A 16,936-nucleotide genomic window follows, 5' to 3' on the forward strand; every position below is an offset into this window, starting at 1 on the left:
GAAAGGGAGGGACTGTTTTCTACATCTCTTTAGATAGGGAGAGAACTACAATTGATTTTCTAGCCCACCTCCTCGATTTTGGACAATATGGCAATCACCTTATTATTTAGTCACCCCAGACAGGGAAGGTGAGCACGTTGTACGAATTAGTTAATGAACGAGTGATTGATCGAATGAATGAATGAATGTGGAGTGGAGCTAGAAACTTTGCTTGTGAAATCTGATCAGTTTTATGTGAGGAAATTCTCTAATGGGAGTTTTTTTTTTTCAGATAGAAGGATTTCTCAAGTTAAAAAGGCTTCTCTGTCTCTCTGTGGTGTCTTCTGGGTATGTGGACTTTGACTCCTGTATCTACGTGCATAAACAAAATACATAGTGTGCCCCATAATCACAAAGAGAATGGAAATGAACACCAACAGCCCAAATTGTTGAGGAGCTGGGGCCAGGATGACGAGGATGAAATGGATGAGGTCCATCAGGTAGTTCATGGAACACTGCACGCCATTCACGGTGCCGCGTTCTGAATCTGCGATGTTTTCCTGAAGGAGCTGAGTTACCGTGAGGTCAAAGGACCAGAGACCTGCAGGAGAAAGATTTGGAATAAATCAAAGAAATAAAGTGACTTTAATACCACAACCCTCTCAGAACCTGTGATTTCAGCTTATAAGATCCTCACTCTACTCCCTTCCCTTCCAATGATAGGGATGCTGGCTTAAGTCCTCAGTCCTTCAATAGTTCCAGTGGCCAAAATATTGATTGCCTCATCCTGATGAAGCTTTAGAAATTTAGCTGGATAGGGCCTAAGAGATGTTAGCTGTTGTTATGAAGCGTCTCTTAGGGGGGCTTGAGGGGAGTCACAGGGACCCCTGAAAAGAAGAAAAGGCCTGTCTGGGTGAGATGGCCGGGCTTGGGACAGAAAACAGAGACCTGGGTTCCTCGTGGGCTCATCCAGTATCCTATCGAGAGACCCAGCTCTAACAAACAGGTCACTGGCCTGGTAGGGAGAAAAAAAATCACCTTTCCCTTCCCTGACCCCCAGAACAACTCTTGTGGCCGCAGGCGGCCTTCGGAGCAATAGCTTCTTACCGATTCTGGCCAGGATCACCCCTGAGAAGAGCAAGATGATGGAGATGTAGGACTCGGGCTGGCTGCTCTCCTGGGCTCCATCCAGCAGAACGGTATTGTTGGTCCAGTGGATGGTGGAGCGGCCGGAAGGATAGGCTGGTTGATGTTCCTCTCGAAGGGAGAACCATGTACTGGGCTCCCTTTCTGCATCTTGTGACTTAGGGAAGAGTTCTGGCTTAGTGGAAGAGAGAAGATACCCAGATCAAAGGGACTCCCCGGGGCGAACACGGAAAAGACACAGAGCAGCAAACAGCCGATGTGGAGGCAGCTGGAGATGATGCCCGTGTGCACCAAGCCATAGGACCTCCTCAGCCTGGTGAAAAGGAGAGTGCCCACGAGGCCCGAAAAGGCGGAGATGGCCATGAGCAGGCTGAGCAGGGAGCCCCCGATGCCCTGGGTGTAGGCGTAGCCCGTGGTGATGCAGTCAAAGCCCAGCACGGTCGTGTACAGGAAGGCCAGCCCCAGCCCCGCCAAGAAGACCGTCTGCCTGCAGTAGGTCTTCCAGCCGTCGCAGCAGGTCCGCACTAATCTCCGCATCTTCCCGAGGCCCAGGGGAAACCGCGAAGTCGCGTCCTGCTGGGCTTCCAGAGGAGACGGCTGGTCCTCCGGGGCTTCCAAAGTCTTGGGCACGTCGGCGAACTCGTCCATGGCTGGGCAAGAGTGAATTTCCCCTAAAAAATCCAGAAAGGTCTGAGATGAAATGTGTCACCTGAACTTGCCGCCTATTTTCGAGCCAGATGAAGGGGACATCTGCTGACTGGGGACGCCGAGAACTTGTCTCCTGTCACCGCCCTTGCCTTAAGTCCCTGTCTCTGCGGAGGACTCGGCTACCGTCCCCGCCTTCTCTGCCCAAAACGCTGGCGTTGGCTCGATTCGTGGCTCTCCTTTCCACAGACTTCCAGTCATTTCCCAAGTTCCCTCCATTTTATGTCTAGCTTTTGTCCCCTCTCTTCTCCTCACGTCACCTTAATTACTCCTTGTCTGGTGATTATTGTGACATTCTATAAATGGGTCTTCCTTGGATCTCTCTTGTCTCCAATTCCTCGCCTACAGAACTAGAAAAAGAATTGGCCAAAGGCCCGGATCTGATCGTGTTACTACTCCGCTCGGAAGTTTCAGTGATTTCCCATCGTCTTGAATAGTGATCTCCAAAGTGGTCTGATTGGCCATTTTATGGACCTATCATATCTAAATCTCAGATCTAAATGTGTGTCAGGAATCGGGGCAGATGGGAAGAGAATCAGACATGTTCCAAAGACAAGTTACCTTAAAGGCAGGATCAAATACAATTTTTTCATACATATGTATAAGCATTTTATATATACATATGGGTAGATGTATACATGTATATGTACTTATATATACCTGTGTTTACATATATACATCTACCCATATATGTGTGTATAATGCTTTTCCTGTAGTGTGACATAAATGTAGTCTATTATAATGAATAATAAATTTCTTGAAGTCATAATGCTTGCTTACTTTTATGGTTTTTCATTAAGGTAAGATATGGATTTTTTCCAGAAATAATAGCCAAGAGAACAAAATCATGTGAGTACTCAAAAAAAATAGATTTGTAAAAAATATTCAAAAGGGAGTCCAAATAGTGGCCAATTCTGGAAGGAGCCAAGAAATTGAATAGTATAAAGGAGAGATGAGTAGAATCTTATAAATGCACTCATTGATTCATTCATAAAGCATTTATTAAGTGCTTATTATGTGCTTTGTCCAAGAATCTGGGGACAAAACTGTCTAACAGTCTGATGTACCTAGTCAATCACTTCTTCAAATCCCATATCATTCTTCACAAGTGGTCTCAACTAAAGTTCTTCCTGTGATAAACTCTCTACCCCTGGAGACAATGCATATTACTTTTGAACATAGAAAGTAGAGCTAGAAGAGGCAACCAGGATCAATAAAAAACAGCACTTTGGGAAGGAAGGAAGGGAAGGGAGGAAGGAAGGAAAGGAAGGGAAGGAAGGAAGGGAAGGAAGGAAGGAAGGAAGGAAGGAAGGAAGGAAGGAAGGAAGGAAGGAAGGAAGGAAGGAAGGAAAGGAAGGAAAGGAAAGGAAAGGAAAGGAAGGAAGGAAAGGAAGGAAAGGAAAGGAAAGGAAAGGAAGGAAGGAAAGGAAGGAAAGGAAGGAAGGAAGGAAGGAAGGAGGGAGGGAGGAAGGAAGGAAGGGAGGAAGGGAGGAAGGAAGGAAGGAAGGAAGGAAGGAAGGAAGGAAGGAAGGAAGGAAGGAAGGAAGGAAGGAAGGAAGGAAGGAAGGAAGGAAGGAAGGGAGGAAGGGAGGAAGGAAGAAAAGATAGGAGAGAAAAAGAGAGAGGGAGGAAGGAAGGAAAGGAAGGAAAGGAAGGAAGGAAGGAAAGGAAGGAAGGAAGGAAGGAAGAAGGAAGGAAGAAGGAAGGAAGGAAGGAAGGAAGGAAGGAAGGAAGGAAGGAAGGAAGGAAGGAAGGAAGGAAGGAAGGAAGGAAGGAAGGAAGGAAGAAGAAGGAAGGAAGGAAGGAAGGAAGGAAGGAAGGAAGGAAGAAAAGATAGGAGAGGGGAAGAGAGAGGGAGGGAGGAAGGAAAGAAAAGAGGAAAGGAAGAAAGAGAGAGGAAAAAAAGGAAGGAAGGAGCACATTTTTTTAAAATGGTGGTTACAGAAATGCCATTGCCCTTTTCTGTAAAAACACATTATTCCTGTTATAGAGACAGTATATTGCATTGTATTATATGAGGCTGGGCCTGGTCTCAGGAAGCCTTCTCTTCCTAAGTTCAAATCTGGCCTCAGATACTTCCCAGCTGTGTGAACTCAGGCAAGGCACTTAATCATGTTTGCCTCGGTTTTCTCAAGAGGGAAATTATAAACCACTCTAATATTTTGCCATAAATGAGCTCACGAAGAGTCAGACATGCATGGCTGAAAAAAAAAACTGAACAACATTGTTTCCATTTCTTGGAAAAAATGTTTTGTATGCTCTTTGTACTGATGTCTTTGTCCACATATCTGGAATCCCCCACTTTATCTCTGCCTCAGAGAGTTTCTCTTTTCCTTTAAGATGCAACTCAAACACCATTTTAATTTTTAAAAAAGCTTTTCCTGATCCCTTATTGTTCTCTCCCTAAATCATCTTGTATTAAAATAGTCTGGATGCACTTACTTAATATTTATTCTGTATATATTTTATATATACTTATTATCTCCCCCATTAAAAGTTGTCATGAGTAGAGATTAGGAAATTCTTGAATGAGCTCAATTAATATTTAATAATAAAATAATATTTAATAAAAATAATAATTTAATAATATTTAATGTTGATTTAATAATTTAATAATAGTAATTAATAAAAATTTAATAATTAATTAAGACAGATTGGTTGATAGATTCCTATCAAGTGGGAAAGGATTAGTTTTGTTTTGCTGGTACCCCATTGTGTAACTCCCTAAGCAAGCAGGTAGGGACATCTATCAAAAAAATTACTCTCAACAGTTACAGTTTCTAAAATGACTAAAATATCCATACCTTTGACCCAGAGATCCCACTGCAAAGTATATGCTTCAGATAGTCATTGGAAAAAAGGATCTCACACCCAAAATAATGGCATTTTTTGTGGTAGTGAAGACCTAGAGACAAACATGTCCATATATTGGGGATAGGAGAACAAATCATGGTCCATAACTATAATGGGATTGTACTGTGAGAAACAATGGACATAATGAAAACTAAGAAGCATGGAAAGCTTACATGAACTGAAATAAACAGACTCAGGAAAATAGCATATATAGTAGCTTCAACTCTGAAGATAATAACAACCACAAAACAATCAAAAGTGAATGTTCTTTGCAAAACTGCAAAGAATAAGCCTGATCCCAACGAAGAGTCCCCTTCATAACTTCTGCATGGATGGAGGAGGGATATTAAATATCACATCAGCTTATTTTCAGTATATTGACTAGTTTTTAATGAATTTTGTCTTCTTTTTTCTTCTTAATTTTTTTTAAAATAAAGGATGACATTAAGAGCTTGAGAGAGAGGGATTCAAGTGAAATATAGGTGATGGAAAAATAAAAGATATCCATCAAAATCTATTCCTATAATGTCATATTTTTAGATGAGAAGTTGAGAGGGAATATCTTTTAAGGGAGAGAAAGTAAGAGCCAATGGAATGAGAAAACTCAGAGAAGAAGGCCAAGTCGGGAACTCCGATGAAGGGAAAATTACCTTGAGAGCTGACAAGTTCCAGTTGCCTTTTGAGAAAGCTGTCCCCTGTGCACCGCCGAGGTTTGGCAGCCAGCTGAGGGACAAACTGATAAACCTTCGACAGAAAGAGGAACTCAACCAGCAGAGACACCAAGTTCCATCCCAGGATGAAGCCACAACCAATGACGTTAGATGCCCACGTCATCACCTGTCCCACAGAGAGAGGGGCAAAGATGTTGATGATTTGGTCCATTCTTCGAATCATTGCATTCATCCCTAGAAAGGAGAATAAAGCAAATCATCTCGCTGCCTGGTGGGCAGAGATCTCTGCACCTGACATCCAAGAAGATACTCAAAGTCGATGGCCAAACTCTTATTCATCGGAGGCATGTAGACATGGAGATGCTCAAGTATCATTCTACATTTTTTATTATAGCTTTTTCTAGACAAAACATATGCCTGGGTAATTTTTCAACATTGACCCTTGTAAAATTTTCTGTTTCAACTTTTCCCCTGCTTCCCCCCCACTTCCTCCCCAGATGGCAGGCAGTCCCATACATGTTAAATATGTTACAGTATATGTTAAATACAATATATGTATACATATTTATCCTGTTCTCTTGTTGCACAAGAAAGATCCGATTTAGAAAAAAAGGTAAAAATAACCTGAGAAGAAAAAAACAAAAATGCAATCAAACAATAACAGAAAGAGTGGAAATGCTCTGTTGTGGTCCACACCCACTTCCCAGTGTTCTTTCTCTGCATGGAGCTGGTTCTGTTCATTACAGATCAATTGGAACTGATTTGGATCCTCTCGTTGTTGAAGAGAGCCACGTCCATCCATTCGACATTTTTATAGAGGAGGAAACTCTGGCTCAGAAAGGAGAATTGATTGTGGAACTATTTAGTGCCAGAGCTGGGAGTGAATTCCAAGTGCCATGACCCTGCTCGAAGGCTAAACATCGCTTTGGTTGACATGATGTGAAAATACAAATATAAGTGAGTTTAATATCCACGATCCAAATGTTCATCACCTTAGTGTGGTTTAAAAGCCAACACAGGAAATTAAGGGACAATCTTGTACCGTGAGAAATGCCTTGTATTTAAAAAAAAAATTTCACAAGACAATTGGGGTTAAGTGACTTGCTCAGAGTCACACAGCTAGCAAGTGTTAAATGTCTGAGACCAGGTTTGAACTCAGGGCCTCCTGATTCCAAGACTTGTACTCTATCAACTCCATCATCTACATCTGCCCCCAATGATTTGCATTTAATTGGGAGCCTTAGACTCATAGATCGAGATCAAGGACTCACGTTCTAACATTAGAGATGAAGGCTGTTCAATCCCTCTCCGATTCATCCTTCTCTTAAGGGAACGTCCAGGGGACATACTAAAGTAGAGGCTTAAATCATGTCATCCTTCTGCCTGATGGCCTTCCTGTTACTTCTAGGAACAACTAGCATTTAAAGTTCTTCATGACCTGGAACCTTGCTGCCTTCCCAGGTTTACGTCTTCCATAAACTCCAGCCCTCCACACTAGTCTCAAACACAAGTCTTCACCTCCCATCTCCCCGCACGGCATGTGCTCCACGCCTGCCATCCCTGCCTCCTCCTTGCCAGCTCTGGTTCCTTCCAGACGCAGCCCAAATCCCCCTTTCTGTCTGAGTCTTTCCTGGCCCCTGCTGCTCGTACCTTCCCTCAGAAACTACCACCACCTATTTCCCTTTGATCTCCTACTTACAGTTCTTTGCCCGGCGTCTCTCTCATTAGAACGTGAGAACAGGGAACCGTGTCTGTACTTTTGCCTTTCTTTGTACCCCCAGCACGTGGCCCAGTGCCTGACACAGAGTAAACACTCCGTGCTTGTTAGCTCAGCCTTAGTTAATGACCGCTTCTATTTCCTCATCTGTAAAATGGATGTGATGATGCTCACATCCCACAGGGCTACCAAAGTTCTATGTAACGCCAGCTTGCCAGCCAGTCCAGACTGAGCCGGGCAGGATCAATGGCACCCATTTATGGTTCTACATGAGATGGGTCCTCAGCTCCACAGAAAGCTGGCTAATGTGTGGCCCCGCCTCCAGTCTAAAGGGGGAGCAGGCTCAAGCCAAGCTCCCCAGAGGCTGTACCATGTCTCCTCTGTCTGAGGGGTCCCTTCTCTCCCCTCCCCCACAATCTCCTCTTCTCACCTCCATCTGGGTACTGTCTTCCCCTCATCAGAACCATAATTGCTGAGTCCAAGATAGGACAAGTAGCACAAGAGGGAGCCTCAAATCAACTCTTCGAGACAAATTCAGTCAGGGGATGAGGAACAAACCTCGGGGACAGAATTTGGGCCTTATGGCAGAAGGTAAGCTCCCTGTAGCAGTTGGACTACCCTGGAAACCGTTCCCGGGATGAGAGAAGCCCCTTGAGAGCAGGAGTTGTCTATCTGGACTTAGCATAATGCTTTCCACAAAATAAACACTTCCTTCCTTCAATCTTTCAGGAGAAGGAGCAGGGTAGGGCCAACTGAGGAGAGCTAGGTTGTATGGGACAGGAAGCTGGTATCTTCCAATTACTTCCTATTTTCCTGAATTATTCTTGTTAACAAGGTGCTAGAGAGGTAGCATGGAGCAGCTGGGCTCAGAGCTGGGAAAACCTGGGTTCGAGTGACATCAGTAACATATACTAGCAAGGCTGCTCAGGGTCCCAGGCAATCTTTTTAGGGGCTAACCTGCATTAATGGAGGGAATTTTCTCCCAGATGAACTCTGTTCTTATTTTTCCTAGCTCATGAAAGCAAGTTCTTGCAGTTCAATTGGTATGGCACCGGATAAGACTAATTTTGGTAGAATTGTCATAGGAGGGAATTTTTCACCAGGAATTCCCCATCCTTAGGAAATCACAGACAGTCTGCCCCTTCTTTCCCCCATTACATATCAGCACCCTGAGGAGAGGTCCAGTCACGCTGCATTAGTTATGGCTCTCACAGCCACAGTTGTTCCTCGTGGACCCCACTGAATTTACTCATCATCCTTTTGGGATGATTCATTAAAATCCAGGGCATAAATAACTATATGGACATGTACACAGAGATTGCATTTAACTTATACTTTAACATATTTAACATGTCTTGGTCAACCTGCCATCTGGGGGAGGAAGTGGGGAAAAGTTGGAACAGAAGGTTTTGCAAGGGTCAATGCTGAAAAATTACCCATGCATATATTTTGCAAATAAAAAGCTATAATAATATTTTTTTTTTAAATCCAGGGCATTCCTTAATCCCTTTCGCCCAGGGTGATAAAGTCATGGTGGCTTGTTCATAGGTAGAGCAATGGTTTGGACTTACCAGCAAGCTGGCTTCTGTTGTCCCCGGTGATGACCACAATCCAGTCTCTCTGGATGGTGATGGTCAGAGCGGTGCTGGCCAGGTTGGCCAGATCTGCTAAGATTATCACTGCCACATAGCAGGCCACCTAAGGAGACGGGTTGGAAAGCAGAGTTTACCATCCAAGAATAGATTTTTCTATGGTTTTTTGACCCAACCCGGGATGAGTAGCAAGCGACAGGTTCAACTTAGGGGAGGCGGAAAATACTATTCTGTTGACTTGAGTTTCCTTCCTGCCCACTCCATCAGCCCAGATCTGATGCTAATTTTGGTCCTGCAGACGGGAGCCCCACAATTCCGTTGTCATTGCTCATCTGTGATTTAGGGTCTGATTCACAGCTTCAAGGTGAAAAGCAACATCTCTAGGTTTAAACCCCCAAGTCCCCAGAACACTGCCGACCAAGCGGGTGCTGCCCGGCCCGCCAGGAAGATGCAGCCCAGACTTCCGAGGCTCGTTCCCTTGTGCCAGAGAGAGAGAGAAGAGTCCACACGTACCATGAGCCAGCCCTGCCAAACGCCTTCGATCTCACTTTTGTAGGAGAACACCAACATGAGGACCACGCAGCAGGCAGTGACCGAGGAGTTCTGAAGGAACAGGGATGCGTGGGCAACTGGCAGTAAAGGAGATAACAATTCCCTGTCATGCGACATAGGCTCGTGCGTTTAACCAGATCCCTGTGCCTGCCCCACGTCATATTCCAATCCTTTATCTGTTACACCCTGATACAAAAGCAAGGTTACATTTCTGATCAAGCAGATACAACAGAAAAACAATGCAACGCTTTAGAGCAGCATCTTATACCATGTACCACGATCCATTCTAAATGCACCAATAGCTAAATATAAAAGATGTTAGAGGAGAAGGGAAGCTCTTTTCTTTCAATACTGTGGTTGGAACCAAATTCATAAGCAGATGAAGGCTAGAGGTGGTCATGAAAGGCAAAATAGACCATTTGGGTTATAGAAATGGGAAGACATGCATGAACTTAGCCCGACTATGGAGGGGTCTCAGAGCTAGTAATTACATTGGTGCTGAAGTGATAAATTCTTTGACCAAGAAACAAAAGAAAAGTACAAAGCAATTTTCAGGCTCCTGGATGGTGATAGTGTGCCAGGGAAACAGGACAGAAGAATGTGTCCGCAAAACTTTCTGACCCAATCAGATATGCAAATCAGCTAAGCACGAATGGACCAGTGCCAGCTGTGTCCATCCCGGGGGACCCTGAAGTCATAGAATTGACCTAGTCACCAGGAGGGAAAAAATAAAGACTGAAGGTGCCCAGCATCTGACCACTCACAATCCCCCTCACATCACTTTGCATGTATTTGTATGTCTGAGTCTATCTGTTATTTCTACTAGAACATCATTTCCTTGAGGGCAGGAGCTAATTATCCTTTCACCTTCTATTCTAGTGCCTAGAAGGCTTTGTGAAGGCTTGTTTTTTAAAACTGATGAACAGATTGACTGGATGATTTAAGAAGAAGGTGACAGAACCTCTTAAACTGGCTAAGATACAGGAAAAGATAGTGACGAATGCTGGAGAGGATGTGGAAAAACTGAGACACTAAACATTGTTGGTGGAGATGAATGGTGAATTGGTGAAGCTGGTGGAGAGCAATCTGGAACTATGACCAAAGGCTCTAACACTGTGATCCAGCAGTGTCTCTACTGGGTCCGTATTCCAAAGAGATCATAAAAGAGGGAAAAGGACCCACATGTGTGAAAATGTTTGTGGCAGATCTCTTTGTAGTGGCAAGAAATGGGAAACTGGGTGGATACATCATCCGGGGAATCTGAATAAATTGTGGTATATGAATGTTATAGAGTATTATTGTTCTATAAGAAATGACCAGGAGGATGATTTCTCAGAGATGCCTGGAGAGACTCACAGGAACTGATTCTGAGTGAAATGAGAAGAACCAGGAGATCATTGTACACGGCAACAAGATCATGCGATGATCAAGTGTGATGAACTTGTCTCTTTTCAACAATGAGGTGATTCAGGCCAATTCCAATAGACTTGGGATGGAAAGAGCCATGGAACTATGGACTATGGAACTGTGGAAACTGGATATGGATCAAAGCATAGTATTTTCAGCTTTTTGTTGTTTGTTTGCTTGTTTTTTTCCTTGTGTCTTTTCCCCTTTTGATCTGATATTTTTGTACAGCATGACAAATATGGAAATTTATTTAAAAGAATTTTTTATTAATTTTTAAATTTAATATTAAAAAGAATTGCATGTTTAATCTAAATCGGATTGCTTGCTGTCTTGGGGAGGGGAAGGGGGAAGGAGAGAAAGAAAAATTTGGAACACAAGGTTTTGCAAAAGGGAATGAAGAAAACTGTATTTACACGTATTTAGAAAAATAAAATACTATTTTAAAAAGAAAAAGAAGATGAAATAGTCAACTGCCAAAAGCTCTAGGGAGACCTGTGTTTAATTAGGTATATCCAGAAACAAACTGAGTTTACATAATAACATACATATCTCAAATATTGGTGGTTCTAGGATATCCATGTGGGTATCCCATCCAAAGGTGCAAATAGTAACCTAAGCAAGTCTTTTCATCTCATGACTCTTGTCCAAGTCTTCCCATAAGTGACATAGCCAACATATAGCAGGCCTTCTGTGGATACCAATGGAGTATCCAGACAATTCATCACTTGCTGGATGACCATTGAATTTTTCCCCAGTCTTTGGTCAGATATGTCCTTGATATCTTGTTCAATTCTTGTTGGTAACGAGTTAAAGTCTAATCACACTCTCCATTTTCTCCATTGCTCTTTGGAAGACTTTGAGCTTTGTCAGACTGTGAATTCCTTGTTTTTTGCCTCTTTTTGTATCACCAGAACATAACACATAGTAGGCATTTAATAAAAAATAAATATATTGTGTTAAATTGAATTGGAACCCAAAGTCCTGGTATCCTAGACCTTCAGGTAGCTAAGGAGCATAGTGGATAGAATGTTGGACTAGGAATCAAGATTTCACCTCATATTCTGTCTCAGACACTTAGCTGCATGATCCTGAGCCATTCACACAATCTCAGCCTCAGTTTCCTGATCTGTAAAATTGTGAAGATCCAGTGAGAAAACATGAAAATCACTTTATACCCCTAGAGAGGTTTAGAAGTGCTGGTTATTATTATCATCATCATCATCATCATCATCATCAATCAATAATCTTAACCTCAGGTAAGTCATCTGTAAAGTGTAGATAATACTAACACCTGCTGGAGTTGAGATTCAAACACATTTTCAGGCATTAACTATTCTTGGTTCTACATCTGTTATGGACAGGCACTGAGTGAGCTCTTAGAGAATGAATTACCTTTATTTCTCGGTTTTCTGTCAATCCAATCTCCAATTAAAACCCCAAACACCAACACCGAGCCGGCTACCACTAAGCCAAAAACTGCGGTCAGAAGAAGGTTGCGACCATATAACTCTATCAGGAACACAGACAGAGCAAAGTGCCACATCCGGTCTCCCTGCAAAGCAGCAACGGGGGAAAAGAGGCTGGGGTTAGGGATGGTTCTTCCTATGGATCAATGAGATGAAATTGTGAATAAGACACAACAGCAATGGGGACAAACCATCTTGTGCAATTTCCCAGAGCTATGAAGGCAGGATATTTTCCTACAATACAGCCAGCTCTCATGTATCCGGGGTAGAGAGGAGGAAAGAATTTGGAATCAGAGGACCGGGGTTCACTTCCCCTCCCTGGGCCTCAGTTTCTCCATCTGTAAAATGAAGGGGTCGGAGCAGGTGGCTTTGAAGATCCCTTCTAGATTCTAAGTGCTAGATCTATGGTTCTAGGTGGGGACAAGATAGTTCCCTTCCTCAGTTTCTTCATCTATAAAGGGAAGGGGTTGGATTTGACCTCAAAGATCCTGTTTACTCTAAATCTAAAATCCTGAAACACACAGAAATGACCCGATATCAAGATCTGTCCATGAAACTCTGGTTCTTCTCAACCTCACAGCTCTCTTGACCATTTGAAACACAAGAAAAATGATTTGATTTCACCTTACCCATATAGAAAGCGCACAGCTGACATAGACCAAGAATCTCGGCCCCAGGCGGCAGGTCAAAGTGGCCCCTAAAACACACATAACCAAACCATGAACGACAGTCCCATGCAAATCTTGTCAAAGACACGCTTAGTTCATTTCCTCGATGCAAAGGAAAGCCCGGGCGGCTCCTGCCCAGTGGCGGGGAAGGATGATTTGAGAGCCCAGATGAGGGTGTTCTTGTGTGACTACTGAGGGCCTCCTGAAGGTCTGAAGCCGGCTCCTCTGGATCCCAAGAAATGCCCTCAGGACCCTCCCCAGAGCCCACCAGATGTTGCTGGAAGCCATATTTAAGGGCCTCATTCTTTGGGCTTCCCAAGGGGGACTTTCCCTTCCATGATCACAAAAGTGCTCATTTCAGCATTAAAAAAATCCCGTTTTCCAGCAGGGGATATAGCTCAGGATTCAGTATCTAGAAGGCCTGAGTTCAGGTACTTTGACACTTCCTAGGTGCATTGTTCCCAACAAAGTCATTTACTAAACAATCAACACTCACTAAGCACATGTTTACTCTAGGCCAGGTGCAGGAGAGCACTGAGGAGGCAGTTTCTTCCTCTATAAACTGAGGACAATAATAATACTTGTAACATTTACCTCACAGAGAATGTGACTAAAGTTCTTTGCAAACTTCGAGTTCTCAGATAAATGTCAATTATTCTCTCCTGGGAGACAATAAATGGAAGTGAAGCTGATTCTATCGGAGGCATCTGCCTCTTGTGCCTTCAGGAGAGCTGGAGACACAAGGGGGAAGTTTCAGATTTGGGAACTCTGGCTCCCAAGAGGCTTTGCTCACAACAAGCCTGTGACACGGGGGTGTGGCTGTAATTCTTCCCATTTTACAGATGAGAAACTAAGACTCATCGGGGTGAGGTGACCTAATCACGGAAAAAGGGGGAGCTAGCTGAAACAAAAATCTGAATCCACATCTTCTTCCTCCAAGGACTGTGCTCTTTCCACCATACCACACTATACTTCAAGATACCTTGTGACAACTGTAGAAAGCCAGATTGTGGTACTATCATTTAACAGCACAGACATTGCAAGTGGAGGAAGAGGCTGAATTTTGTAGATAATTTAAAGAGAGTTTCCCTTACCCCAGGACAGACATATGTGGAAACACTGTGGAGTCTATTCCTGACAAGAGGGGAAGTGAAGTCGCTTTCTGGCAACTGGGATCTCAGTGGATCTTTATGTGTGTGTGTGTGTTTGTATGTCTTTGTGTCTCTATCTCTCTGCTTCTCTGTCTCCCTCTGTCTTTTTCTCTTTCTCTGTCTCTCTTTCTCTGCTTCTGTGTCTGTCTCTCTTTCCTTCTGTCTCTTTCTCTTTTTGTCTCTGTCCCTTTCTCTGTTACTTTGTCTCTCTCCCTCTGTCTCTTTTTCTCTCTTTCTGTCTCTCTTTCTCTCTCTACCTTCTTCTCTCTGTCTCTGTCTCCATCTGTCTCTCTCTCCTGTGGGTGTCTCTGTCTCTACCCCCCCCCCCCATAGCCCTCCCTACACTCAGCCCCGTGTCAGGGCCTGTCAAGGACATAGCCCAGACCCAGGTAACGGGCTGGTTTTTAATTTAAAGGCATTTTCAGTTATGGAGTGAAAATAAACAGTTTGCCCCCGAGTGAAATAGGCAACAGAATCCACTTTGGCAGCTGGAGCCTTCCATTTAAATGGAAGTGATTGAATTGAGAGCTCGCAGCATATTTTCGTTAATAATTAAGCAAAGGGGCTTTTTTTCTCCCTCCATTTCCTCGTGGCCACTAAGATCACGCTTCGCCCTCCACTTTCTCGAAACCCAACAGATCTTAAAAGAAAAGCCCCGGCTCTGAACTGCAGGGAGAGACCTGATTAAAGCGTTAGCCTCGAAGGCCGCGGTCAGTCACCGAAGTGTCTCACCCATTTATCTCCCTGGGTGGGAGCCCTGAAGGAATTCACATTTGTAAAATTCCCCGGGATTGTCAACTGGAAAGTGCTTCTGTTGCCTTCGGTACCATTTGAAATCCATCATGGAGAGAAGCCATCCCCCGTGAGCGATGGATGCTAGGCGGACTCTTCAGACATGCGAGACTCTTTGGATTGGGGATTTCGCTTCCCCCTAAACCCCCGTGCTTTGCAATTTAATCTTACAAATGAAAGAAAGCAGCAGTCACTGGTGAAAACAGAACAAGAGATGACATTTTACAGTCGTTGCTCTAACTAGACACTAACAAGGTATTTTTAATATTCAATTCAATTAGGCAAGAAGCAACCACTCCAAGAGAGCCTTTGGAAAACAGGCCAAATTGCTTAGTGACATTTAAATTAGAGAAATTCTGTTTTTGCGGCACATCATTACCCAAAGAACAAATGCATGAAAAAAACGCTATTCATTTTCCTTAATCAAATCCCCCCATGCCCAGTGGCACTGTGTAATTTCAGACTGATGATGTTAACATAGCAATATTTCCAACCCAGAGAGAGATTGCTTCTTTTCCCGACCGAGCTGGCTTTGGAGAGGGGAGCTTTATTGGCGACCTACCTAAACGTCTCTTTTCTCTCCTAATTTGTCTGGTGCCTAGGATTTCACTCAATTTCTCTTTATTTCCACAGTCTTTGATATCGTTGCCTTCTCTCATCATTATTGCATACTGCGAACGAGAGATTTTAGAGAATGACAGATTTATTCAGGGGACCACGCATTGTCGTAAACTGTGAGAAATTAACAAGCTCTCCCCTTCATTCCGATTGGATTTCCCCTAAAAACCGCTCCCACTTGATTCTTTCAACTGGAATAAGTTAATTGTACAATCTATTATAAGGTCTACTGCATAGGAATAAAGTCGAACTACTTGTCAACAAACGAGGCATGTTAATAATGCCCCAAACCAATTACTCAGGGGAAATAAATCTCCGTCAGCAGCAATCAAAAGCCCCCCCAGTTTTAATTTAGAGAGAGAGAGAGAGAGAGAGAGAGAGAGAGAGAGAGAAATAGTTGAACAGTAAACAGCCCTTCATTAAACACATTATGTTTCCATTTTAATTATTCACCAGGGTAAATTGATTACATTTGCTATAATTAATGAAAGTTTTAAAATGAAAAGAAAACCACAAGTGCATTTACTAGAACACAGCCACGAGCCACAAATGTTTGCTCCCACCTGCTAAGAATTTTATTTAAAATAAGAAGCATCGGAAACGCCGTGAATTGTTTTACTCACCAAGTGCAGGCAGCAGGGTGGAGTTTTTCATGTGTTCCAGCTTGGAGTCTGGTCTTGGTTTCCATTCACCCCCCAGAGACCATGTGCAAAGATGGAACTGGTCAGCGAAAGGGTTCTAAAACTTACATGTGCTCTTGTCCACACACGTACCCCATTGTGCGAAAAGTGCTGGGTGTGCAAATGCTTCCTGCGGGTCATCAGATGAAAAGCCAGCAGTTTCTGCTCCCCGTGACAGGCCAGCAGAACATAATAAAAACCGGGCTCGTCTGCCCCGTCTCCATCCAAGTGCTGGGCCCAGGGGAGTCCCGAGGCCGGTCCCGCTCGTGCTGCTATCTCCTCGGACAGAAAATCGGGGAAAGGCCGGCTCAGGCCCACGGGCCGCCTCGCCTTGGGTGTGTTCCCAAAACTTGCACGTAAAGCCCAGAGCAGGAATCCCATTAATGACGCGTGGAATAAGACACAGAAAGAAAGCGTTCCACAAAAGTTAGCTCTCTAGCCGGAGGCCCCGCAGACCGTTTCTCCAAGGTTGGCTGTGAGAGGAAAGGAGAAGAGAAGAAAGGAGAGGAGAAAAAGGAGAGGAAGAGAGGAGAGGAAAGGGAGGAAAGGACAGGAGAGAAGAGGAGAGGAGAGGAGAGGAGAGGAGAGGAGAGGAGAGGAGAGGAGAGGAGAGGAGAGGAGAGGAGAGGAGAGGAGAGAGGATACTTTCTGGGCATCCTCAGAACAGCTCTGTTGCTCATAAAATGACACCTTTTTTATCTCTATTCTAGAGTTGAGAAATCAGGGTTAAGAGGGATGAGGAAACTGACTGGTCCAAGGTTATGCTACTAGACAAAGCCTGAAGTGGGATTGGACCCATCTTCTTAACCCCAAACCCAGTGCTCTCCCTGCAATCCCATACAGGGAAGAACCTAGTCAATAAAGAGCATCCTCCCAGGCTGGAGGGCACGGAGGGTGCACCATTCAGCCGCGCACAGGTGGGTGCCCCCTAGGAGGGTG

At 44.0% G+C, this 16,936-nt stretch overlaps 1 protein-coding gene across 1 annotated transcript; it reads right to left on the minus strand.

Moving 5' to 3' along the window:
• Positions 1 to 493: 493 nt before the first annotated feature.
• On the minus strand, positions 494 to 16,378 carry LOC127538498 (solute carrier family 40 member 1-like). The gene is made up of 9 exons (XM_051962313.1): positions 16,091 to 16,378; positions 15,262 to 15,370; positions 12,718 to 12,785; positions 12,015 to 12,174; positions 9,177 to 9,292; positions 8,643 to 8,769; positions 5,334 to 5,588; positions 1,087 to 1,796; positions 494 to 580 (listed from the first exon to the last, which is right to left on the minus strand). The coding sequence occupies exons 1-8, from the start codon at positions 16,376 to 16,378 to the stop codon at positions 1,102 to 1,104; spliced, it is 1,818 nt and encodes a 605-aa protein (XP_051818273.1). The 3' UTR covers positions 494 to 580; positions 1,087 to 1,101.
• Positions 16,379 to 16,936: the final 558 nt, after the last annotated feature.

Source organism: Antechinus flavipes, chromosome 5, assembly GCF_016432865.1.
Source record: "Antechinus flavipes isolate AdamAnt ecotype Samford, QLD, Australia chromosome 5, AdamAnt_v2, whole genome shotgun sequence".
NCBI classification, from domain to species: Eukaryota; Metazoa; Chordata; class Mammalia; order Dasyuromorphia; family Dasyuridae; genus Antechinus; species Antechinus flavipes.